Source organism: Ostrinia nubilalis, chromosome 9 (genome assembly GCF_963855985.1).
Source record: "Ostrinia nubilalis chromosome 9, ilOstNubi1.1, whole genome shotgun sequence".
Lineage (NCBI taxonomy): Eukaryota > Metazoa > Arthropoda > Insecta > Lepidoptera > Crambidae > Ostrinia > Ostrinia nubilalis.
In genome coordinates, this window is record NC_087096.1 from 3,875,630 (window position 1) to 3,899,332 (window position 23,703).

General features: G+C 37.2%; 2 protein-coding genes and 1 pseudogene across 10 annotated transcripts; 2 read left to right on the plus strand and 1 right to left on the minus strand.

Annotated features, from left to right (window-relative positions):
* Window positions 1-367: 367 nt before the first annotated feature.
* On the plus strand, window positions 368-2,046 carry LOC135074810 (uncharacterized). Its single transcript, XM_063969189.1, has 2 exons — window positions 368-821; window positions 1,106-2,046. The coding sequence occupies exons 1-2, from the start codon at window positions 626-628 to the stop codon at window positions 2,044-2,046; spliced, it is 1,137 nt and encodes a 378-aa protein (XP_063825259.1). The 5' UTR covers window positions 368-625.
* A 4,667-nt stretch (window positions 2,047-6,713) lies between these two features.
* Window positions 6,714-12,618, plus strand: LOC135074427 (uncharacterized). 9 transcript variants are annotated; one of them, XR_010257833.1, is made up of 3 exons: window positions 6,714-8,664; window positions 11,438-11,571; window positions 12,186-12,618. XR_010257833.1 is itself a non-coding variant. In XM_063968716.1 (3 exons), exons 1-3 carry the CDS (start codon window positions 7,176-7,178, stop codon window positions 12,396-12,398), a joined length of 1,227 nt encoding a protein of 408 aa, XP_063824786.1. In that variant the 5' UTR covers window positions 6,714-7,175; the 3' UTR covers window positions 12,399-12,618. The 9 variants fall into 9 exon arrangements, 4 of the variants coding, with proteins under 4 accessions (XP_063824786.1, XP_063824787.1, XP_063824789.1 ...); XR_010257835.1 differs by lacking the exon at window positions 11,438-11,571 and adding an exon at window positions 11,617-11,778; XR_010257834.1 differs by lacking the exon at window positions 11,438-11,571 and adding an exon at window positions 11,617-11,767.
* A 1,519-nt stretch (window positions 12,619-14,137) lies between these two features.
* Window positions 14,138-20,305, minus strand: LOC135074429 (uridine 5'-monophosphate synthase-like; annotated as a pseudogene).
* Between the last annotated feature and the right edge of the window lie 3,398 nt (window positions 20,306-23,703).

Below are 23,703 nucleotides of genomic sequence, written 5' to 3' on the forward strand. Positions count from 1 at the left end.
TTAAATACTTTTTTTTGCGGAATAGTAGTCCGTTTCGAACCACTACACCAAACGGCCGATTAGTTTTTTAAATGCCGTCCGTAACAATACGGATTTAATGCCTTTGTTAGATAACTATTGAAATACATTGCTTTTACCATTATTAATTTATCTGTTCGAGTTTGATAATTATACAGTGTGAGTCACGATAAAGTGTACATTACATATGAAAAAAGATGAAACTAGACCTATTTTTATCGGCAAAAAAGAGGTAAATTTTTTTTTTCATTCGTTTAGCAAAAACGATAGCTTAATAACCAGAGGTAACGATTCAGTCATTATACACGTGCTTCGTCCTCGAGATTAGTATACTTACCTATTTATATTAAACCTAACTTTATAACAACACTATGTAGTAACGCCTAGCGTAGCCACTTTTGCACTTAGTTTAAATTTATTTATCACTTCCGGTTTGAGATTAAAATCTTCAAACGGAAGTGATACAACTGACGGTTTCTATTAAAAAATTAAAAAGGAACCGGAAACACGATTTTCCCCCTCCAACCGACCCCGCCTCTAAGAGACACTGTGGCGCTCTCGTCATTCGCAAACTAGTGCTCAGCCACTTCGCACGCTTCATTCCAAAATGCCGAAAAGAAGACATGGAGATACCATCGAATACCTAGCAAGCAAATTGAAGAAACTTGAAAAGAAGATGAAACACTCAAAAAGACGAACGACGCTTTCGGAATCATCTACCAGTACGTCGAGTTCAGAAAGTTCACCCGCAAGCTCACGAAGTCCTTCACCAGCTCCACAAACCCTGTTGGCGTTATCCCAAGGTTAGTTTTTACAAAATGCTACCCGCATTTTCGACACCCATGGTGTCTTTCCAGTCTACACGACTGATGTGAGGTGCAGTCGCCTCAGAATGTATGCGGTTATCTCTGCAACATTCTGCACCCATGGTGCCACAACTTATAATGTTAAAGAATGCATTTCCAATGGAAATTTTCTGTTGCATTCGACACCTATGGTGTTATCAGTACGAGATAGCTGAAATCAGCGCCCATGGCGCTTAAATGTTGGCGAAATACCAATATAAGTAAATCCGTTCTATTCTCAGATCGGAACCAGCGGAAAGAAGCCTCTTCAATGGGTCCAGACCCTGCCATGCCCATACCTGCCTCGGTAAACGAACCTGTCGCCGGGACATCGGACAGTGTGCCCGCGACGCAGCCTCAAGAAGCCGCGAGTGTTGAAGTTACGCAGACTCCTGCAAGCTTGGACACGGGCTTGGACCCTGAAATACTGGATATATTGGGCATAGATCCGACCGCTACCGTGGAATACGGACCTAATATTAACGAGGAGTTAGCTAACCGCCTCAATTACATGGCCACATCGGGTCTTGATAAAGACACTCGCAAGGAGTTATTACAAAAATATCTCGTACCCGCAAATTGCAAAAACTTATCTGCCCCTCAAATGAATCCGGAGATAAAAGCCGCAACTCCGGAGTACGTGCAGAAGCGCGATAAGTCGATCGAAATCAACCAAAAGGAAATTGCAGCAGCTATCACATGCGTTGGGCAAATAATAAATGCTCAAATCAACAACCCTGCCCGAGACAATGAACTAGTTAAAAGTCTCGTGGATGTCGGCAGAATCCTATGCGACGTCCAATATTTGCAGTCTAGTTCCAGACGAAACCACGCACTCTATTCTCTGAAAAAAGAATTACGAGAACAACTAGCCAGTACCAAGATAGATGGATATTTATTTGGACAAAATCTAACCGAAACCCTGAAAACAGCAAAAGCCGTCTCCAAATCGTCTTCAGATTTGAAGGCTGACTCCGCCAAGAAACCCAAGCAAGACAAGAATTTAAACCGCAAGTCGGGCACCGGGAATCGTCGGGCGGCGCCGGGCCCGCCGCGACACCAGCCGCCTGCAGCTCGAGCGACGACGAGCTACCAGCCGCCGCCGCCGCCGCCGCCGCAGCCAGCGCGCGGCCACTACTCGACCGCGTCGTCCTATCGGCGCAGGGAGACGAGGAGGCGCTAGCCGCCGACGAGGTACGCTACGCAGGTAGACTGCGTCATTTTTATAGTCAGTGGTCGCTCATCACACAAGATCGAGCGGTCCTTTCATGGATTGACGGATATCGAATAGATTTCGATGAGCCAGTTAATCAGTTAGACCCTCCCGTTACATTAGTGACTGAGTCTGAAAGATCTCATTTTTCAGAATCTATTCAAAACTTACTATCTATTGGAGCTATCTCTCCGTGTGAACCTTGCCAAGGCCAATATGTTTCTCGTGTATTTCTGGTACCTAAACCTAACGGCAAAATGCGATTTATACTAAATTTGAAAAAATTAAATAAACATATAAACGTTAAACATTTCAAATTAGAAGATTTGCGCACAGTTTTAAAACTAGTCTCAAAAAATTCTTATATGGCGACTATAGATCTTAAAGACGCCTATTTTTTAATCAACATTCATCCTAATTCACGAAAATATCTTAGATTCATTTTAAAGGACAAATCCAATCCGAATAGTGAGCAAATGTTCGAATTCAACGTTTTACCGTTTGGGATATGTACAGCACCATATATATTTACAAAGTTAATGAAACCTGTTGTAAAATTGTTAAGATCTTGTGGTTTTTTGTCATCCATTTATCTAGATGACCTATACATAACCGAATTAAATTACTTGAAATGCTTAGAAAGCGTTCAAGCTACTAAATTATTATTACAATCTTTGGGATTTATAATAAATGATGAAAAGAGTAAATTAATACCTTCCATGAGTTGCAAATATCTCGGATACATAATAGATTCATATAATTGGTGCATATCCCTACCAAGTGAAAAGCGTTCCCGCATCAAAACAGAAATTTTAAAAATTAAAAGCCTCAAGAGGTGCAAGATTCGTAAATTTGCTCAACTAGTCGGATTGTTAGTCTCAGCCTGTCCTGCAATTGAATATGGGTGGTTATCTATATACCAAGGAATTGGAACGTTGCAAGTACCTTAATCTTAAGGGGCACGATGATTATGATAGGGACATGAATATTCCAGATTTTTTACATTCTGATTTAGACTGGTGGTTACAAGCCATCGATAATTCGGTTCACAGAATTAAAGACGATAATTATCTAATGGAAATATACTCTGACGCTTCAACAACGGGGTGGGGAGCGACTTGTGATGGTCAAACAGCGAGCGGTCAGTGGTCAAAATCGGAACGAAATTTGCATATTAACTGTTTAGAACTTTTAGCGGCCTTTTTTGCGCTTAAAACCTTCACCAAAAATATTAACGACTGTCAGATACTTCTACGTGTTGACAACACCACGGCGTTGAGTTATATAAATCGCATGGGTGGAGTGCAATATCCCCATCTGAATAATATAACTCGAAGTATTTGGCAGTGGTGTGAGGCTCGCCATATACATGTTACGGCAGCTTATGTAAAATCGTCCGATAATGTTATAGCCGACCGGGAATCGAGACGCTCACATCCCGATGTTGAATGGGAACTATCAAGCATAGGTTTCGAAAAATTAACTAAGACACTGGGGTTTCCACAAATTGATTTATTCGCAAATAGACTGAATAAAAAATGTCACATATATGCTTCATGGGCTCGTGATCCTGACGCCTTCGCAACGGATGCTTTCACATTCTCTTGGTCCAATTATTTCTTCTATGCGTTCCCACCAGTGGCCATCATCTTAAAATCCCTTAGAAAAATTATATCTGACAAAGCCCAAGGTATAATGGTCGTACCAGCCTGGCAATCGCAACCGTGGTACCCTTTATTTAGACGTCTTGTTATCTCTAATATAATAGTTCTTAGTTCATCAGATATAATTATTCCTCATTCCAGCGGGAACATTCGCCACAACCTTACCCTGGAGGCCGCGCTCTTATCCGCGCGGGGTTCCTACGGAGAGATGTCCCGCTAGCTGCCATAGATGTCATGATGGCATCCCTATCAGAGAACACTTTAAAACAGTACGATTCCTGTTTGAAAAAATGGTTTGCCTTCTGCAATGAAAATAAAATTGATATGTATACACCTAATATTCCGAATATAATTCAATTTCTTACCAATGTCTTAAATACTGGCAGTCAATACCAAACTATAAATTGTCACAAGGCTGCAATATCACTTCTAGTGGGGTCTTTAGAAGACGACTTGTTAACAAGGTTTTGCAAGGGCGTTTATAAACTTAAACCGCCATTACCACGATATAATATAACGTGGGATGCAAATACAGTTCTGGATTACTTATCTTCCTTGTATCCAAATGACGAAATTACTTTAGAAAAGCTTTCGAAAAAATGTGCAACTTTGTTGGCTCTAGTAACCGGACATAGAGTTCAGACTCTATCAAAAATAAAAATTGATAATTTAGTACAACTAGAAAAACAACTTGTAATCAAAATTCCAGACTTGATTAAAACTTCCAGGCCTGGTTCTATGCAACCAACATTACACTTGCCTTTTTTTTGAAAATAGAGTCTCTATAATTATGTCCGGCACACACTCTTAATTCATATATAAATAAAACTAAGGATATAAGAAAATGTAATACCTTGTTCATTAGTTTTAGAAAACCGCACATGCCTGTGTGTTCTCAATCATTAAGCAGGTGGATTAAATCCACAATGCAAGACAGTGGAATTGACGTCTCAATTTTTTCCGCTCATAGCACTCGTCATGCATCAACATCACTCGCACACAGAGACGGAGTCAATATTGATTTGATAAGGAAAACTGCAGGTTGGAGCGGCAATTCCACAGTCTTTGCTCAATTCTATAATAGGCCTGTAATAAGCAATGATGATTTTACTTTGCTTGCGCGAACTCTGAGTTCGTCAAAAAGATAATTTAAATTATTTTTTGTATGCAAATATATATTTGATTAAATAAAAATGTCTTTGTATTCGATAAGGCATAATATTTCCCTAACTAATTCTCTCAACATCTACATAGTGTTGTTATAAAGTTAGGTTTAATATAAATAGGTAAGTATACTAATCTCGAGGACGAAGCACGTGTATAATTGATGATTAAACGAACTTACGTAGTACGTGAAGTTCGATCACAATTATACTAAGTGCTTCGTCCGAAGAGATTAGTATACACTCTCCCTCCCACCCCAAAAATGTTAAGTAACATTTCCCGTGAAGTTATGGAAATATTACACTCTCAACTAAATGACGAGAGCGCCACAGTGTCTCTTAGAGGCGGGGTCGGTTGGAGGGGGAAAATCGTGTTTCCGGTTCCTTTTTAATTTTTTAATAGAAACCGTCAGTTGTATCACTTCCGTTTGAAGATTTTAATCTCAAACCGGAAGTGATAAATAAATTTAAACTAAGTGCAAAAGTGGCTACGCTAGGCGTTACTACATAGTGTTGTTATAAAGTTAGGTTTAATATAAATAGGTAAGTATACTAATCTCTTCGGACGAAGCACTTAGTATAATTGTGATCGAACTTCACGTACTACGTAAGTTCGTTTAATCATCAATTATTTTTAGCAACTATCCTCTGATAATTTAGTAATTTTAAGACGAACTTGAACAAGTGAGTATTTTACGATCAAAATATTCACTTTCTTGAGGTTGATATATCAGTGTCTCCTGATTAATTCTAATACAATTGTGAAAATTTTTGTTATGGATCGTGAAGTAGAAGGTATGTATTACATATTAAACCAAAAAAATATTCCTAAAGTATATTAATTAATTAAGATACATGTAGAAATAAAATGAAAATTCGTATTTTTTCACGTTTTTCTGTATTTGCGAGACCAGGAACTACATGTCCCCTCATGTCCCCGGGCTGGATTTTTTATATGAAGTAGCCACATATGTGAGCTTCAAAAAATAGTAGGTTGTAGACAGCACACTGAAGCACAACTTTGATTTTTTTGCAGAAAACGTAGTGGCGGTGACCCGAAGCGAGTTTTATTACGAATGGTTAAAACACACAAAAACAAAACAATTTCAGGACTATTCGATTATTTATTACCTAGATAAGACTAAAAAGAGGTTATGGAGTGTTGTTTAAGAAACATTATAAAGAATTTAGTCAGATTAGCTCAAAATTAGGCGAAAAATGGGTTCAGTTTGGTAAAATTCGGGACGATTTTGTGACAAGGCCAATTGGTGTTGAATGGCTGAATGGTGAAAACTTCAAATTGATACACGTATTTTGAATCAATCTACGTCATGTTCAGAAAGTCAATCTAGTACTTCAAGTCCTGGTCGCCCAAAGATTGACTTCGTCCAAGGCGCGTTCAAAACAAAAAGAAGTCGCAACGAGTTGACGATTTATTTAAGTCCTGCAGTACCTACTGACGATTTGGTAATGGCCGGCAAGGTATTGTTATAGTTTTATTTAATTTCCATGTTGGCGCTTCTCGAGTCCTCGGGCTTCATCGAGATCGATCGGCCATCATCGTCTCCGCGCGAGGCGCCGGCACACTCCGTACGTGCCCGACGCCCACTCAGCCTCACGACCGTCACCGGTGTCAGACGCGGCCCTCCCACGTAGGCGCGAACTAGCGATATATTTATAATCATTACACCTATGAAATACAGTCCGCCTTTAATTTATATCTAACGTCTAGTAAGACCCTAACATTGGTCCTTATCTCGCCGTCTACTCGTCTGGTTCCCGAGTGATCGCTGTACAACTGCGTCAACTGCGTGTCACCGTTCGTCGTGGACTTTGACCGGAACAACGTGGAACCGTCGTCACCTTAGCCGCGTGGAAGAGGATCCTGGAGCTGATGTCACCTTTTGTTGGGGAGTATACAGTTCATGCGTGAGTCGTTCCAATTAGTCGCTTCCCTATTTGTCTATTTTTTTTCAACTTTGCCGAAAATCGTTCCTATTTGCCAACTTAATTCATATTTTCTCATTCATCGTCTTGCTTCTCACTTTATCAGCCCGCAAACCTACTATCTGTCTCTTTCTTGGCGTATTTTTTTGCCAGCTCGTGTTTACGTACACGCGGTCAATAACCCTAACGGGACCCGCCTTCCTTACGTAATCGCACTAAACTGCATTGACTGCATCAATCAGCTGTTTGCGCGCTATTCATTCATTTTATTACGCATAATTTCCCTTTCTTTCATTAAACTTTACACGTGCTTGCTCAAATCAAAATGGCTGACATAAAATCTTTACTTAAAAAACGAAGCACGTATAAATGTAAGCTTACAATCTTTACCAATTATTTAAATTTATTAAACACTGGATCCACAATTTCAGAATTGCAACGTTTAGACCTCGAGGAACGCTTTAGTAGATTCAATGTTATGTACACTGAATTCGATGCATTGCAGAGCGAGATCGAGATGCTCGAGGAGGACCCCGAGGACCTGCTCGAGGAGCGCGAGGACTTCGAGCGCCAGTACTTCAGCCAGGTGGCCCTCGCACGCTCTCTGCTTGGGGTTTCTTCCAAAGGTTCCGTATCAGACTCCAAACACGATAACACTAATGCACAATTCAATAATAACTTTGTTCGATTACCTAAAATCAATCTACCTAGCTTCGATGGGAACTATCAATACTGGCTCGAGTTTAGAGACACATTTATTTCGTTAATTCATGATAATAATAGCATAGACAATATTAACAAATTTCATTATTTGCGAGCTTCACTCCAAGGAAATGCAGCCTTAATTATAAAAAATATTGATTTTACCGGCGATAACTACAATGTGGCATGGGACTTATTATGCGAACGTTTTAATAACAATCGCCTTCTTATAGACAATCATTTGCAGGCAATATTTGATGTTGAGCCCGTATTGAGGGAGTCCAGTACTTCTCTTAGAAACTTAGTTGATGTAATCAATAAAAACATTAGAGCTCTTACAACATTAAAACAACCTACTGAACATTGGCATACTCTTCTTATTTTTATATTGGCTAAAAAATTGGACATAACAACAAGTCGCCACTGGGAAGAGTATCGCAATGAGTTGTCTATTGAACCCACTTTACATCAATTTTGTACTTTTATAGGAAGGAAAGCGGACTTATTGGAATCAATTGAAACAAATCATAACTCGTCTAATAATAATATATTGGTTGCCTTAAATAATAATCATACAAACTTAAATAAACAAACACAACAAAATAAAAAATCAAATAATAATAACAGTTATAATAATAGTAAACAAAACTTTTTAACTTGTCCGCTTTGCTCCCAACGCCATTTACTATTTTCGTGTGAATCTTTTAGAGCTTTGTCTATTGAGAACCGTATACAAAAAGCAAAGGATTTTAAAGTTTGTCTTAACTGCTTACGCCCTGGTCATTTTGCTAAGCAATGCAAGCTCACTCATTGCAAATATTGTAAAACTAAACACAACACTCTTTTACATTTGGAATCACAAAATTTAGTACCCTTTAATAATCCTTTGCCTTCTGCTATTGACAATGTTACCTCCGCAGCTACTTCCTTGCAGATTGCTACTTCTTCCCATGTTTTACTGTCCACAGCATTGGTGAACGTCTTGAACACTTCGGGCGAGAAGTACACTGCCCGGCTACTACTGGACAACGGTAGTACAGCCAACTTCGTAACGCAACGCTTGTGTGACAAGTTGGGTTTGTCACGATGCGGCACGAGAACAAAGGTCACAGGTATTAACAACCATATCTCTTCAAGTACACAGTCTTGTAACCTCACAATCGAGTCTTTATGCTGTGCCTACAATCTAGATATAGTGTGTCATGTCTTGCCTGAGATCTCTAATGTTCTGCCCTCTTCTTTCGTGAACATTAATCACGTACCTATTCCCCCAGGTCTTCAGTTAGCTGACCCGAATTTCAATATTCCGTCGGTCATCGACATCCTGGTAGGCGCGGAAGTCTTTTGGAATGTCTTAGGTTCCAATTTCATTGATTTAGGTAAAAATCTCCCCAAATTGTGTGAAACAAAGTTTGGCTGGTTGGTTTCAGGAAGCGTATCATGCCAAAAGAATAGCACTATTTTTCAGTCCTGTAACCACACAAGTTTAGCCCCTACTCCTGACCTATCTCAATTTTGGGAACTTGATTATGTCTCACCTAATCACTCACAATCCTTAGAGGAAAGAGCATGTGAGAAACATTTTTTTGAGACAACCTTCCGCAAGGACGACGGTCGTTTTGTCGTCTCTATGCCACTGAAACAAGATCCAAGTTTACTGGGACTCTCTTACGAAAACGCTAAATGTAGGTTCTTGTCGTTAGAACGACGTTTTCACCGCGATCCCATCTTCAAAGATCGATATTTTGATTTCATGCACGAGTATGAATCACTAGGTCACATGACATTAGACAATGATTGCGCCTCTATGCCTAACAGCTCTAAGGGAAATTATTTTATTCCACATCACGGCGTTATTAGGGAGTCTAGTTCCACTACTAAGCTTCGCGTAGTTTTCGACGCTTCAGCTCCCACTTCTTCAGGAGTGTCTCTTAATGACCTCCAAATGGTAGGGCCTGTCGTTCAGGATGATCTATTCTCCATTTTAATACGCTTTCGCCAACATAGGTACGTGATTTCGGGCGACGTAGAGAAAATGTACAGAGCGATAGAATTAAATCCCATCCAACGACCCTTACAAAAAATCATATTTCGGTTCGATACAAAGGAACCTCTTAAAACCTACACTTTAAATACAGTAACTTATGGTACTGCTTCTGCGCCATATTTGGCCACCAAATGTCTAGTGAGCCTCGCGGACAATTTAGAAGACAGTCACGTTAAATCCGCTATACAACGTGATTTTTACGTAGATGACTTCCTCCATTCTGCTAGTTCAATTCCAGAAACTATCGATGTTGCTAAACAAGTAGCATCGGTACTGTCTTCAGCCCAACTTCATCTACGTAAATGGAAATCAAATTCTCCCGAAATTTTGTCTCAAATTAGTGGCGCGCATTCTGGTGAGCCAAATAATTCTATTGACTTTTCAGAGCAGGGCCAAGGCAACTGTCAGTCTAAAACTTTAGGTCTTCATTGGATTTGTAATACAGATAACTTAACCTTTTCAATTCATATAGAACATTCTAAAATTATAACAAAACGTCACATTCTTTCGGTAATAAGCCAAATTTTTGATCCCCTGGGACTTGTGGGACCATGTGTCGTCGAAGCAAAAATCATTATGCAACGTTTGTGGCTAGAAAAGTACGATTGGGATGACACGGTTTCACTTGAAATTAGGGACTTATGGTTTTTGTTTGAAAGTACTTTATCTTTTCTTAATAAACTTAACATCCCACGCTGGATTTCCTGTGAGGAATCGTCTATTTACGAGGTCCATGTTTTCACAGATGCATCCGAGAAGGCCTATGGAGCTTGCCTGTACATTCGATCTTACAACCCTGGCTCAAACTCGGTGCATGTTCAACTTGTGGCGTCTAGAAACCGCATAGCTCCCATAAAACCCACCACCATACCTAGACTTGAACTCTGTGGTGCGTTGTTAGGTGCAAGACTGTGTACAAAAGTAGTTAACTCGCTTACTTTGCACATAGATAAATGTAGATTTTGGTGTGACTCCACAATAGTTTTAGGTTGGCTGTCAACTCCATCTACTCAATTAAAACCCTTTGTGCGAAATAGAGTCAACGAAATTCAGGAGAGTACTTGTGGTCATACCTGGAGCTACGTGCCGTCAAAGGACAACCCGGCAGATCTCGTTTCACGGGGCCTAAGAGCTGACGTCATTGGCGACACCCTTCTATGGTGGTCTGGACCTTCATTTTTAACACAGAGTGAAAATGAATGGCCCGTCATGCCTAATGTCGAGAAGCGTGATCTACCTGAAGTAGCTTCTCACATCATTAGCAGTAGTGATGCTGTAGATAATGCTTGTAGTCGTAGTAGCGCTTTCTTAACCAATAACATTGACATAACAATTATTCAATCTTTAATATCGCAATACTCAAGCTTTACTAAGTTACAGCGAGTTGTAGCCTATTTGTGTAGATTTGTTCATAACCTTAAAAACATAAATAATAAAAGGTGTGGCAATCTCTCTTTATTTGAATTAAAAAGTTCTCATGACTTAATTTTACATTGTGCTCAACTTCAAATGTTTCCTAACGAATACAAATTATTACAGTCCAAGAAGACATTGCCACACAAAAATAAATTAATTCCATTATCACCATTTTTAGATAACAATGGTCTTATTCGCGTAGGCGGGAGGCTTGATAATTCCCCCTACGACTATAATTTAAAACATCCAATCTTATTATGTGGCTCTCATTACATCACTAAACTTATCTTTCAAATGCAACATATAAAACTTTTACATGCCGGCCCTCAATTACTTTTGGCTAGCGTTCGCCAAACCTATTGGCCTCTTAAAGGCAGAAATCTTTCAAAGCATGTTGTTAACAAATGTGTAATTTGTTACAGACATAGAGCTCAAAATGTACAACCTGTAATGGGACAGCTACCTCTTAATAGAACACAATTAGATTTTCCATTTCAAAACTGTAATGTTGACTATGCTGGCCCAGTTTTGATAGCCGATCGAAAGGGACGTGGTTGTAAGTTGTTGAAATCTTATCTGTGCATTTTTGTTTGTTCTGCAGTGAAGGCTGTACATTTGGAGCTTGTTACGGACCTCACCACCGAAGCTTACATGGCTGCTCTGAATCGGTTCGTGGCGCGGCGAGGCAAGCCTCAAAGCATCACGTCCGATAATGGCACTAACTTTGTCGGTGCATCGAATGATCTTCAAAGGTTCCTTTCGAGTAATAATCTTGCATCTCATATAGCCCAGGAAGGCATTGAATTTATTTTTACTCCTCCCTACACACCCCATTTTAATTTATTAGCCGAAGCTGCAGTCAAATCATGTAAGCATCATTTAAAAAGATTATTGCATCTCACTCATTTTACATTCGAGGAAATGACAACTTGCCTTTGTAAAATCGAGGCCGTCCTCAATTCACGACCTCTTACCTCTCTTTCTTCTGACCCTAACGATTTTTCGGCTCTTACACCTTCCCATTTCCTAATTGGGCGACCATTGCTGACTGTACCTCACCCTCATGTGGCTGACGTCACTATCACCCGTCTGGATCGATGGAAACGCATCCAACACGTTCAGCAACACTTCTGGCGACGGTTTCATAACGAGTATGTCTCTCTGCTACAGACCAAGACGAAATGGTTGGCATCCACAGGCGAGGTCAAGCCTGGACAGCTGGTGCTCATCAAGGAGAAGACCCCGCCACTGCTCTGGTCACTAGGGCGGGTCGTGAACACCTATCCAGGCGTGGATGGCATCACCAGGGTGGCCGAGTTGAAGACCAAGAGGGGGACCATACGTCGAGCCTTCAACTGCATCTGTCCGCTTCCACTTCATTGAAGAAGATGACTCTTCAACCCGGGGAGTATGTTGGCGCTTCTCGAGTCCTCGGGCTTCATCGAGATCGATCGGCCATCATCGTCTCCGCGCGAGGCGCCGGCACACTCCGTACGTGCCCGACGCCCACTCAGCCTCACGACCGTCACCGGTGTCAGACGCGGCCCTCCCACGTAGGCGCGAACTAGCGATATATTTATAATCATTACACCTATGAAATACAGTCCGCCTTTAATTTATATCTAACGTCTAGTAAGACCCTAACATCCATTATTTATTAACCAGCTGTGCTCGCGTCTTTGTATGCGTAAAAATTGTTTGAATAATATTTCCCGTTTTTGCAAAATTTTTCTTTACTGCTCCACTCCTATTGGCTGTAGGGTGTTATATCGAATAATGCCTTTCTTGATAAATGGGCTTTCCAATACAAAAATAATCTTTCAAATCGGGCTGTAGCTTAGTTCCTGAAATTAGCGCGTTTAACCAATCAAACAAGGTCTTCAGCTTTGTAATTTTCAGTATAGAAAACCATCTTAAAAGTAAGTACTTAGGCTTAGGTTTAGCATTATACCTTAGTACTTTTACAGAACTAATGCAAAGATGTTAAAATAAATCAAGCACCAGTGTAAAAAAAAAACAATAATTTACCTTAACTAAAAAGTCCAGTTTAACTAGACCTCCATACACGTACAAAATGTTTAATAAAGAGGGTCAGCTTATGCTGGTTTTTAGTTTTATCATTATTAAAAGTTTTCTGTTCATTTTTTTTTTACATATTATATCAAAGTAAGATTTTTAAAGCGTTTAGTACCTATTCCAAGCCTTAAATAATTTTGTCCAGCTAGATTGGCCTTTTGGTTCACAGTGCGACGCCCTTAGTCAATATTACTTTTGACTAATTTTTCTAGACGTATCTTCGAAGTCCTATGGGATAGGCAAGTAATATTTTAAGGTATTTTAAATAATTATATCATGCATCAATATAAAGTAAGAATAGCTGCCAATTTTCTATGACAACGGAGGAAAAAATGTTTTCTGAAAATCATAAATTAATAAATAATTCGTAAATTACTGCAGCAATAACCATTTATTTTTGCATAAAGATAGACGTTATAGTGATAGGTCAATTTATTTACAAAATTTTGACTTTATGTAATTTTTTTAGAAAATAATTATGCTTCTAAAACTGTTTTTTTTTTTTATAAAATCACAAAATCTAATATTTCTCCGAAACTAAGCAAATACAACTTTCTACTAGTTCCTTCATCAATTTTATACAATAGTAATATCTAACGATTGAATTAATAGAACATGGATGTCCGCTTATAACGCAAAATAAAAGACTGCGACGCGATGCTGCGATACAAGCTTTCCTGCTTAGTGAAGAGACCGACAGAATAAATTGTACAATGTGACAACGTTTAGTAATAAATACTTTTTTACTTTTATATTACCTACCTACTTTAACCATGTGCCAAGTTTCATTGACGGAATAATTATTCGGGTTACAAACGCTTCGTTGATTGGACTATAAATTAAGCTGGTTAGAGAATCACCCATTTGACGAAATTTTGGCCCGTGGAAATTGGCGATCAGCTACACAGTTTTATAAACGTGAAGTAATTAAAAATATTAATACAAATAATATTACACGATTAAATCCTATCGATTAGAGTATTTAATATAATTAAGTACTTATTATATTATTATCTACGTAATAATAAGGTAATAAAACAAATTAGTGAAGTAAAAAGGTTTATTTAATTAAACACTATAGTTGTATTGTATCGAAATATTAACAATTGTACAATAATAAATGTAGGTAGGTATAATATGTAACTAAATTCTAACTTAATTGCTAATTGTACAATATATAAAATGGGCAAACAGCCCAGCACGCATAATGAAAGGAATAAGTAGTATAATATTGTAGACGTTGATCTACTTATCTAATAAGTGTGCTTGACGCCTAAATTTATTAATCGACGTGCCAAATAAGTCTGGAGGGAAAGAGTACTCTTAATACTGTAGATAGAACATTTTACTGAAAGAAAACATTCCTTTATTTTTGAAAAGAAAGAGAACTGCATTCAAAGATTTATGTATTTTTTTTTACCATACCATACAATTTCCTGTACATAATAATTTAAAATTTCATGGTTTTCCTTTCATTTGACTTATCAAGTTTGTTAGAGAGATTTCATCCTTATACTTAACCCTAACGATCGATGCAATAAAATACAGGGTGTAATTTTTAACAGATTTTAGTTGGTTCGAATCCCGGGTGTGGCAAGCAAATTTTTGGAAATCTTTGAATGCAGTTTTATTTCTTTTCAAAAATTATGGAATGTTTTCTTTGAGAAAAAATGTCTATCTACAATATTAAGAGTACTCTCCCTCCAGGTGGCATTACAAATTCCAACCTGTATTTTACAGTCTAGATATTGGGGAGTAGTAGAGTATTATGATATTGATTAAAGTTTTTCTTTTTTAAAAAACGCTGTTATTATTTTTGGCGCGCTCAACCAAAGAAAACAAAAAGTGAGCGCCCATCCACCAAGTGTCGCCACTGGACCGGATATTAACTACGGAAATTCATAGAAATTCGACAGGAACCGGAAATGATATCTCAATATAAAACTTCCTGTGAGGTAAGTATTTTAATATGCGTTTTATTTCATGTAAAACGCTGCTATTAGCGGCCATAATTTCATAATTATTTTTTATCACAGATATCATTATTTTAAATAGTAGGATGTTAACCAAACAAGAGATAAAACTGAAAGATAACTTCTGATAAATCTTCATAGTAGTAGGCACTCACAGTTTTCTTAAAGAGCAAGTATAGTAAACTGAACTATCAATAAAAATAAAATGTTTCCTGAGGAGCGAATTTTTGAGGCAGAATGTCCATTTATAATTTTTTGCTAAAGACAATGCTGTCTTGTACTTCTTAAATCATTTAAAATACTCTTTTCATTATTCCATTTTTCCAGACACTCTCTTGAGGTAGTTTTTCCATAGAGCCTCTTTGTAGACCAGTGCCTCAGCAGCGGGGTTCTTTGCGGACAGAATGCCTCGGCCCACAACCACGACGTCTGCGCCTTTCTCCAGCATTACCTTCTCTGGAGTGTTGTACACCTGGTCCAGATCGTCTTTGGTGCTTTCCAGCTGCACTCCTGGAGTCAATTGTATTAGACCTGGAATGTGAGAAGAGGCTTGATACAATAACTGTTTGCTTAAAAAAAATGGTTAAGTCATTTTTGTTGTTAATTGCAATGGTACCTACCTACCAAATATACATTTTTCATTCATTCACAATTTTGTTCAAAAAATATAATTTAACACTGAGAGAGTTAGTGGTGAAATAACATGCATTCATAGTGCTAAAGTATGTAGACACAGTAGATTTTTTTTAATAGTTTTTTCATTAATACCGACGAAAAAATATTTTGAACTTACCTGGTTGATTGAAAGTATTTTTGTTCTGACAAACAAATCCACAAATCATTTTCGGATAATTTGAAGCCATACTGACTGTTTTCTCTGTGTACTCTGTGTGATAAGATTTCCCTGTAATGAGAATTGTTTTATTTATTGACTTTTACTTGACTTTCTGTAAAAAAAATACATTACATTTTAAAAATTATATTACATTGCAAAAACAGATCTTATTGCCTAATGTTATAATGCATTGTATGAAAAAAAAACCGGCCAAGTGCGAGTCGGGCTCGCACACCGAGGGTTCCGCCGTACAAACGTAGCGGTTTAAAATTTATGACGTATTAAATCAAATTACTTACTTGATTCCGTTGCGAGTAGTGGCGAATTTCAAAATATGCGGTATGATTATTTTTTATTTATTTATTTTTCCTATATTTGCATTATAGGTAGGTACCTACCTCAGCGTTTTGAATTTTTGCGTTGATTTAGAATTTCTCACAGTTTAGAGGCAATTAGATTTAAGAAGTGTTTGATATGAATTTCAACTTTAATATCTCTACGCGTTCATGTGAAAAAGGGTAGGTAGTAAGTTTATAATTATTAAAAAAATATTTTGTCATGTAAGCAAAAATAATATTTTAAATTTTATATAACTTCAAATTTATCATTTTCGCAATTTTTCCTTTATCTGTACTATATAACGTTGCTTCGTGCCGAATTTCAAGATTCTGAGTTCACAGGAAGTACCTTGTAGGTTTTGATTCCCTAGCGTGTGACGGAAATTCGTCTAAGGTGTCGGTATAAACTGCTGTATCTTTTGATCGCGTTAACTTAGAAGTTTGATTTTTTTACTTCTTAAAGGGACAATAGATCTAGGTATTTGGTATAAATTTCAATTTGATACCTTTATTCGTTCGTGAGAAATAAGGTAGTAAGTTTCATTTTATTAAAATATTTTTATTATATTATATAACTAAAAAAATGAAATTTTCGCAATTTTTCCTATATTTGCATTATATGACAATGCTTTATGCCAAATTTCAAGATTCTGAGTTTACGGGAAGTATCCTGTAGGTTTTGATTCCTTTGCGAGTGTCGAAAATTTGTTGAAAATATCGACATAATCGGCTGTATCTTTTGATTGGCTTGGCTTAGAAGTTTGATATTTTCACAGCTTAAAGGGACAATAGACCTGAGTATTTCATGTGAATTTCAGCTTGATACGTTCACGCGTTCTTGAGATAAAGGGTCTTGACAGACGGACGGACGGACAACAAAGTGATCCTATAAGGGTTCCGTTTTTTCCTTATGAGGTACGGAACCCTAATTAAAATATGCTGATTGGAGTAAATTGAATAATTATGGTTCAATTGAAACCTTACCTCACTAACTCATCTCTGCCAATAAAAATACTCCTGGGCTAACACCGTTGGTTGCCCCATTGATGACTTTAAGAATTCCCTCTCCAGGCAAAGAATGTGCGGTTACACAATCAGCCCACTCTGAAACTTTATGCAATCCTTTTGCATACTGCAAAGATACAGTATTTCCAATATCTGCGTACTTTCTATCTTCCAATATAAGAAAGTTGAATCTTTTTGCCAAACTTTTAAGCCTGGTTATGAAGTCCGTACTGAAGTCTTCAATAATATCAGCATTTGTGTCTTTACTAAGCACACATGTTCACCAACTTTTCAACCGACTTCAAAAAAAGGAGGAGGTTCTCAATTCGACCCGTATGTTTTTTTTTTTTTTTTTTTTTTTTTCTATGTTTGTTACGCGATAACTCCGCCAATTATGAACCGATTTGAACAAATCTTTTTTCAGCGTATAGGTAATACCTCAAGGGTGGTCCCATTTAAATTTAATAATAAAAAAAACAACCCCCAAGGGTGGAAAATTGGGGATGAACTTTTTTATACGCAATATCTCCGCCGATTATAAACCAATTTGAACGATTATTTTTTTGTTGAATAGGTATTATCAAAAGGGTGGTTTCATGCGAATTTGAAGAAAATATTTCACCCCCAAGGGTGGAAAATTGGGGATGAACTTTTTTATACGCAATATCTCCGCCGATTATGAACCAATTTGAACGATTATTTTTTTGTTGAATAGGTATTATCAAAAGGGTGGTTTTATGCGAATTTGAAGAAAAACTGGTCATGGTAGGTACAACTCCTTAATGCTTAGGAGTTGTAGGATAATTCTTTAAATATTATGAGTACAAATAGACCAACAGTTGTATTCTTTCATGTTTTTAAGGTGGGCTGACGGTTTAAGGTCTTTTTAGGTTTCCTATATGGTAACCTGTATTTTGTAGGGAATATTATTTTACACTAGACATTAAGAATATGGTCTCAATGTACTACCTACCTTCAGTGATAACATCAAGGTAATAATTAGATAGTTAACTAAAAAGCAAGAAATAAGTAAAATTTTATAAAAAAAAAAAAACCGACTCCAAAAAACCTACACTAAAAAAAGTAGAAAAATAATTACTAATTACCTACTTATTTATTAGGACGAATTATTAATATTTATGTAGGTATACCATGATTGATACTTTTGGAGTCGGTGCAGGCAAACTTTACATGTTTCATAATCTTGGCACCGACTCCAGAAGTATCAATCATGGTATACCTACATAAATATTAATAATTCGTCCTAATAAATAAGTAGGTAATTAGTAATTATTTTTCTACTTTTTTTAGTGTAGGTTTTTTGGAGTCGGTTTTTTTTTTTTTTTATAAAATTTTATTCCAACAAATCCAATATACTTGTGGTTGTAGTTAAGTCAACAGACAGACAAAGATTGGTTTTCTTTGTTGCCATAACATCAAACAGCTGCTCAGCAATTTCATTGGTTGCTAATTCTGCCCTTTTCTCAAATGTGAGGTGTGTGCGGTCTTTAGGTTTCTCTGTAAAAATGTTAAGATAACAATGTCATTACTTTACAATAAATAATGCAAATAATTATGAATAGAAAAAATAATGAAGTACCTGAAGTTGGTGCTTTTGTATTTCGAAGATAATCTTGAACCTTAAGAGCCATATCCTTATCAATCTTTTTATGCTTCAGCAATATATTAATTAAAGAAGAACGGTCACGCCTCATACAAAAAAAACCCAGACCCGACAGAAACGAGACATACCTCAGTTTTTTTGTCATGTCTTAATTAGTTAAATTATATATTTTTTATATTCGAAATCTATGTATAACACCAAAATATTACCCTGTTTTTGTTTAGGCGTTATACAAAAACTAATACAAAATGCTTATTTATCACCAAAATTGGTAAATGTATGTACCTAAATGTCTATTACAGCTGCTCTGGAATGTATCTAGGTGACCTGGAGATACAACCGGATTATACAGGGTGGTTATACATATGGAACGATAAGTGATCTCACTCGATTATTTCTAAACTATACAAGATATCGGAAAACTAGTTACTGATTCTGAAAGTGCTTCACAAGCTCTTTCAAATGGTACCAATAATAGGGTACCGATTATGGAAGCTGGTAACATTGAATTTTTGGATTTTGTAACTTATTATTTTTTCCACCCTGTATAATCCGGCTGTATCTCCAGGTCACCTAGATACATTCCATAGCAGCTGTTATAGACATTTAGTTACATACATTTACCAATTTTGGTGATAAATAAGCATTTTGTATTAGTTTTTGTATAACGCCTAAACAAAAACAAAGGGTAATATTTTGGTGTTATACACAGATTTCGAATATAAAAAATATATAATTTAACTAATTAAGACATGACAAAAAAACTGAGGTATGTCTCGTTTCTGTCGGGCCTGGGTCACAGATGACCGTTCTTCTTTGTCATTGTGAACAATGATTTTACAGATACATCATTTGCAGCAAGGTTCTCCCGTCCACCTTGTTCTCGGTCCAGGATGATAATAGCTTCTTGGGCTACCAAGCCTTCTCTACGAAGGTCTTTTACAGTTTCCAGCACGCTGGAGCCTGATGTCACTACATCTTCAATAATGAGGCACTTCTGGCCCGCTTTGTAATGACCTTCAATCATTTTCTTTGTACCATAAGCTTTGGCCTCCTTACGCCTCATCAGCATAGGTATCTTGGCCTCTACACTCAGCAATGTGGCTATCGGCAAAGCTGTGTAAGGTACACCACACAAATGATCACATTAACTGCCTTCTAGGGCATGATCTCTTATTAGGTGAGATATTATTTGCTGAAATAAACAATACAGCAATTATCACTCCTGGTCATTTAACTCTATTGTTAATAATTCAAAATTAATCAAAACAACTTACCATCACATCAGGATAACTAACTATAACCCTCAAATCAAAATAAACCGGTGTAGTTAATCTACTTTTAGTCGTGAATTCGCCAAACTTTATGGCATTTATTTCAAGAAGCTGTACAGCCTAGGACTCAAGTTTCAATTCTTCGCTCATTATTTAAGTTTATTTTAGAACAAACTACGAATTTTAAAATAAAAACAAAACCCACGTGAGACGAGCAAAGCGAATAAATGAATATGATGATCATGACCATCATGACCCGCGGAGTCCCCCAGGGATCCATCCTGGGCCCAATTCGGATAATTTGAAGCCATACTGACTGTTTTCTCTGTGTACTCTGGTGTGATAAGATTTCCTTGTAATGAGAATTGTTTTATTTATTGACTTGTACTTGACTTTCTGTAAAAAATGTGGCTATAGGCAAAGCTGTGTAAGGTACACCACACAAATGATCACATTTACTGCCTTCTAGGGCATGATCTCTTATTAGGTGAGATATTATTTGCTGAAATAAACAATTGGTACAACAATTATCACTCCTGGACATTTAACTCTATTGTTAACAATTCAAAATTAATCAATACAACTTACCATCACATCAGGATCACTGACTATAACCCTCAAATCAAAACAAACCGGTGTAGTTAATCCACTTTTAGTCGTGAATTCGCCAAACTTTATGGCATTTATTTCAAGAAGCTGTACAGCCTAGGACTCAAGTTTCAATTCTTCACTCATTATTTAAGTTTATTTTAGAACAAACTACGAATTTTTAAATAAAAACAAAACCCACGTGAGACGAGCAAAGCGAATAAATGAATATGATGATCATGACCATCATGACCCGCGGAGTCCCCCAGGGATCCATCCTGGGCCCAATTCGGATAATTTGAAGCCATACTGACTGTTTTCTCTGTGTACTCTGGTGTGATAAGATTTCCTTGTAATGAGAATTGTTTTATTATTGACTTTTACTTGAATTTCTGTAAAAAAAAAATTACATTACATTTTAAAAATTATATTATCTACATTGCAAAAACAGATCTTATTGCCTAATGGCAATCTTATTGCCTAATGTTAATGCATTGTATGAAACAAATCAAAATATGCTGATTCGAGTCAATTGAATAATTATGGTTCAATTGAAACCTTACCGCACTACTCATTTCTGCCAATAAAAATACTCCTTGGCTCCGTTGGTTGCCCCATTGATGGCTTTAAGAATTCCCTCTCCAGGCAAAGAATGTGCGGTTACACAATCAGCCCACTCTGAAACTTTATGCAATCCTTTTGCATACTGCAAAGATACAGTATTTCTAATTTCTGCGTACTTTCTATCTTCCAATATAAGAAAGTTGAATCTTTTTGCCAAACTTTTAAATCTGGTTATGAAGTCCGTACCGAAGTCTTCAATAATATCAGCATGTGTCTTCACTAAGCACACATGTTCACTAACTTTTTCCAACAAATCCAATATACTTGTGGTTGTAGTTAAGTCAACAGACACACAAAGATTGGTTTTCTTTGTTGCCATAACATCAAACAGCTGCTCAGCAATTTCATTGGTTGCTAATTCTGCCCTTTTCTCAAGTGAGTTGTGTGCGGTCTTCAGGTTTCACTGTAAAAATGTTCAGATAACAATGTCATTACTTTACAATAAATAATGTAAAATTATGAACGGAAAAAATAATGAAGTACCTGAAATTGGTGCTTTTGTATTTCGAAGATAATCTAGAACCTTAAGAGCTATATTGTTGTCAATCTTTTTATTCTTCAGCAATATATTAATTAAATTTGTCATTGTGAGCAATGATTTTACAGATACATCATATGCAGATGGCTTTAAGAATTCCCTCTCCAGGCAAAGAATGTACGGTTACACAATCAGCCCACTCTAAAACTTTATGCAATCCTTTTGCATACTGCAAAGATACAGTATTTCCAATATCTGCGTACCTACTTTCTATCTTCCAATATAAGAAAGTTGAATTGTTTTGCCAAACTTTTAAGCCTGGTTATGAAGTCCGTAAGTCTTCAATAATATCAGCATGTGTCTTCACTAAGCACACATGTTCACCAACTTTTTCCAACTTAACAGTCAACAGACACACAAAGAGTGGTTTTCTTTGTTGCCATAACATCAAACAGCTGCTTAGCAATTCCATTGGTTGCTAATTCTGCCCTTTTCTCCAATGTGAGTTGTGTGCGGTCCGGCAAGATTTAGGACTATGTAAGGAACGTAATTTGACTTATTCGGCCCCAAAACAATCTGTAGTTTTACTTACCTGTGCGGACGAATCACGATTGGAGAGGGAGGTTGGCGACGCCTTATGATGTTCACGCGATATGGCGTTGAACTGCGTACTACACTTTGCACAGTTGGCTCGTACGACTCCTCTTTCTCCGCATCCATAGCAGGAAACTTCTAAGGCAGGAAACTTCTAAGGCAGGAAACTTCACTACCCCGTCTTTCTTCGATGCAAGCCGACGACAATTTTCACGCGTATGTCCGTGTCGTTTACAGTACACACAAAAACGATTATTTTCACTTGTCGGCGGCAACGCAGCGGCGGGCTCGTCGCACGTGCCTTCTGAAGGTGTAGAATCCCAGGTAAAGTGTCAAAAGAAGCGGAGATGTGTATGAATCGACGTGAGAAAGCAAAATCTAAAAACGCGTGCTTTTATAGGGGGTAAATAGGCCGCAACTCGCGACGTATCAAACAGTTCATACATGTCTTTTTCGTTACTTCTTCACATCAGCCGGGATATCTTTTTAAATACTGGTGTGATTTAAATGAATTTGGTATCAATTTAAAGATAAAAGTTTAATCTTTAAAATGGTGACATTTTTTTTGTTACTAACAAATTCGTTAGTACACAAGTTCGCGTGGAAACAACTTCATGTAAGTGATTCCATAGTTTTGCTCGCGAGTGTATAACCCTCAAATCAAAATAAACCGGTGTAGGTAGTTAATCCACTTTTAGTGGTGAATTCGCCAAACTTTATGGCATTTATTTCAAAAAGCTGTACAGCCAAGAACTCAAGTTGCAATTCTTCACTAATTATTTAAGTTTAATTATTTTCGAACAAACTACGAATTTTGAAATAAAAACAAAACCCAAGCTAATGTGATTGACCGGTGTTCGTTTGATCCTATCGAATTACAAATGATCGAAAATCAAAATATCGAACACGTTTCATCGGCCGTTTGGTGTAGTGGTTCAGAACGGACTACTATGCCGAGAGGTCCCGGGTTCGATTCCCGGCCGGGCAGAAATTGAAATGATGAATTTTAATTTCTGTGACGGGTCTGGGTGTGACTATGTATAATATTTATGTATTTAAAAAAAAAGTATATTATAAGTAGTATATCCGTTAAGCTAGCACCCATAACACAAGCATTAAGTTGCTTACTTTGGGGCTAGCTGGCGCTGTGTGAAATTTTCCAAAGATTTATTTATTTATTTATTATTTATCATCGAACGATCAAAATATCGAACCTTAAGAATATCGAATTTACAAATGATGAATCGTCGATCCAAAAGTGGGAAATAAAAAAAATGTG

Coding starts and splice junctions, on each gene's coding strand:
- LOC135074810 (XM_063969189.1), top strand. CDS start 626: ATGCCGAAAAGAAGACATGGAGATACCATCGAATACCTAGCAAGCAAA. Junction 822..1,105: donor CCTGTTGGCGTTATCCCAAG/GTTAGTTTTTAC, acceptor TTCTATTCTCAG/ATCGGAACCAGCGGAAAGAA.
- LOC135074427 (XM_063968716.1), top strand. CDS start 7,176: ATGGCTGACATAAAATCTTTACTTAAAAAACGAAGCACGTATAAATGT. Junction 7,477..8,520: donor GCTTGGGGTTTCTTCCAAAG/GTTCCGTATCAG, acceptor TACTGTCCACAG/CATTGGTGAACGTCTTGAAC. Junction 8,665..11,616: donor CACGAGAACAAAGGTCACAG/GTATTAACAACC, acceptor TTTGTTCTGCAG/TGAAGGCTGTACATTTGGAG.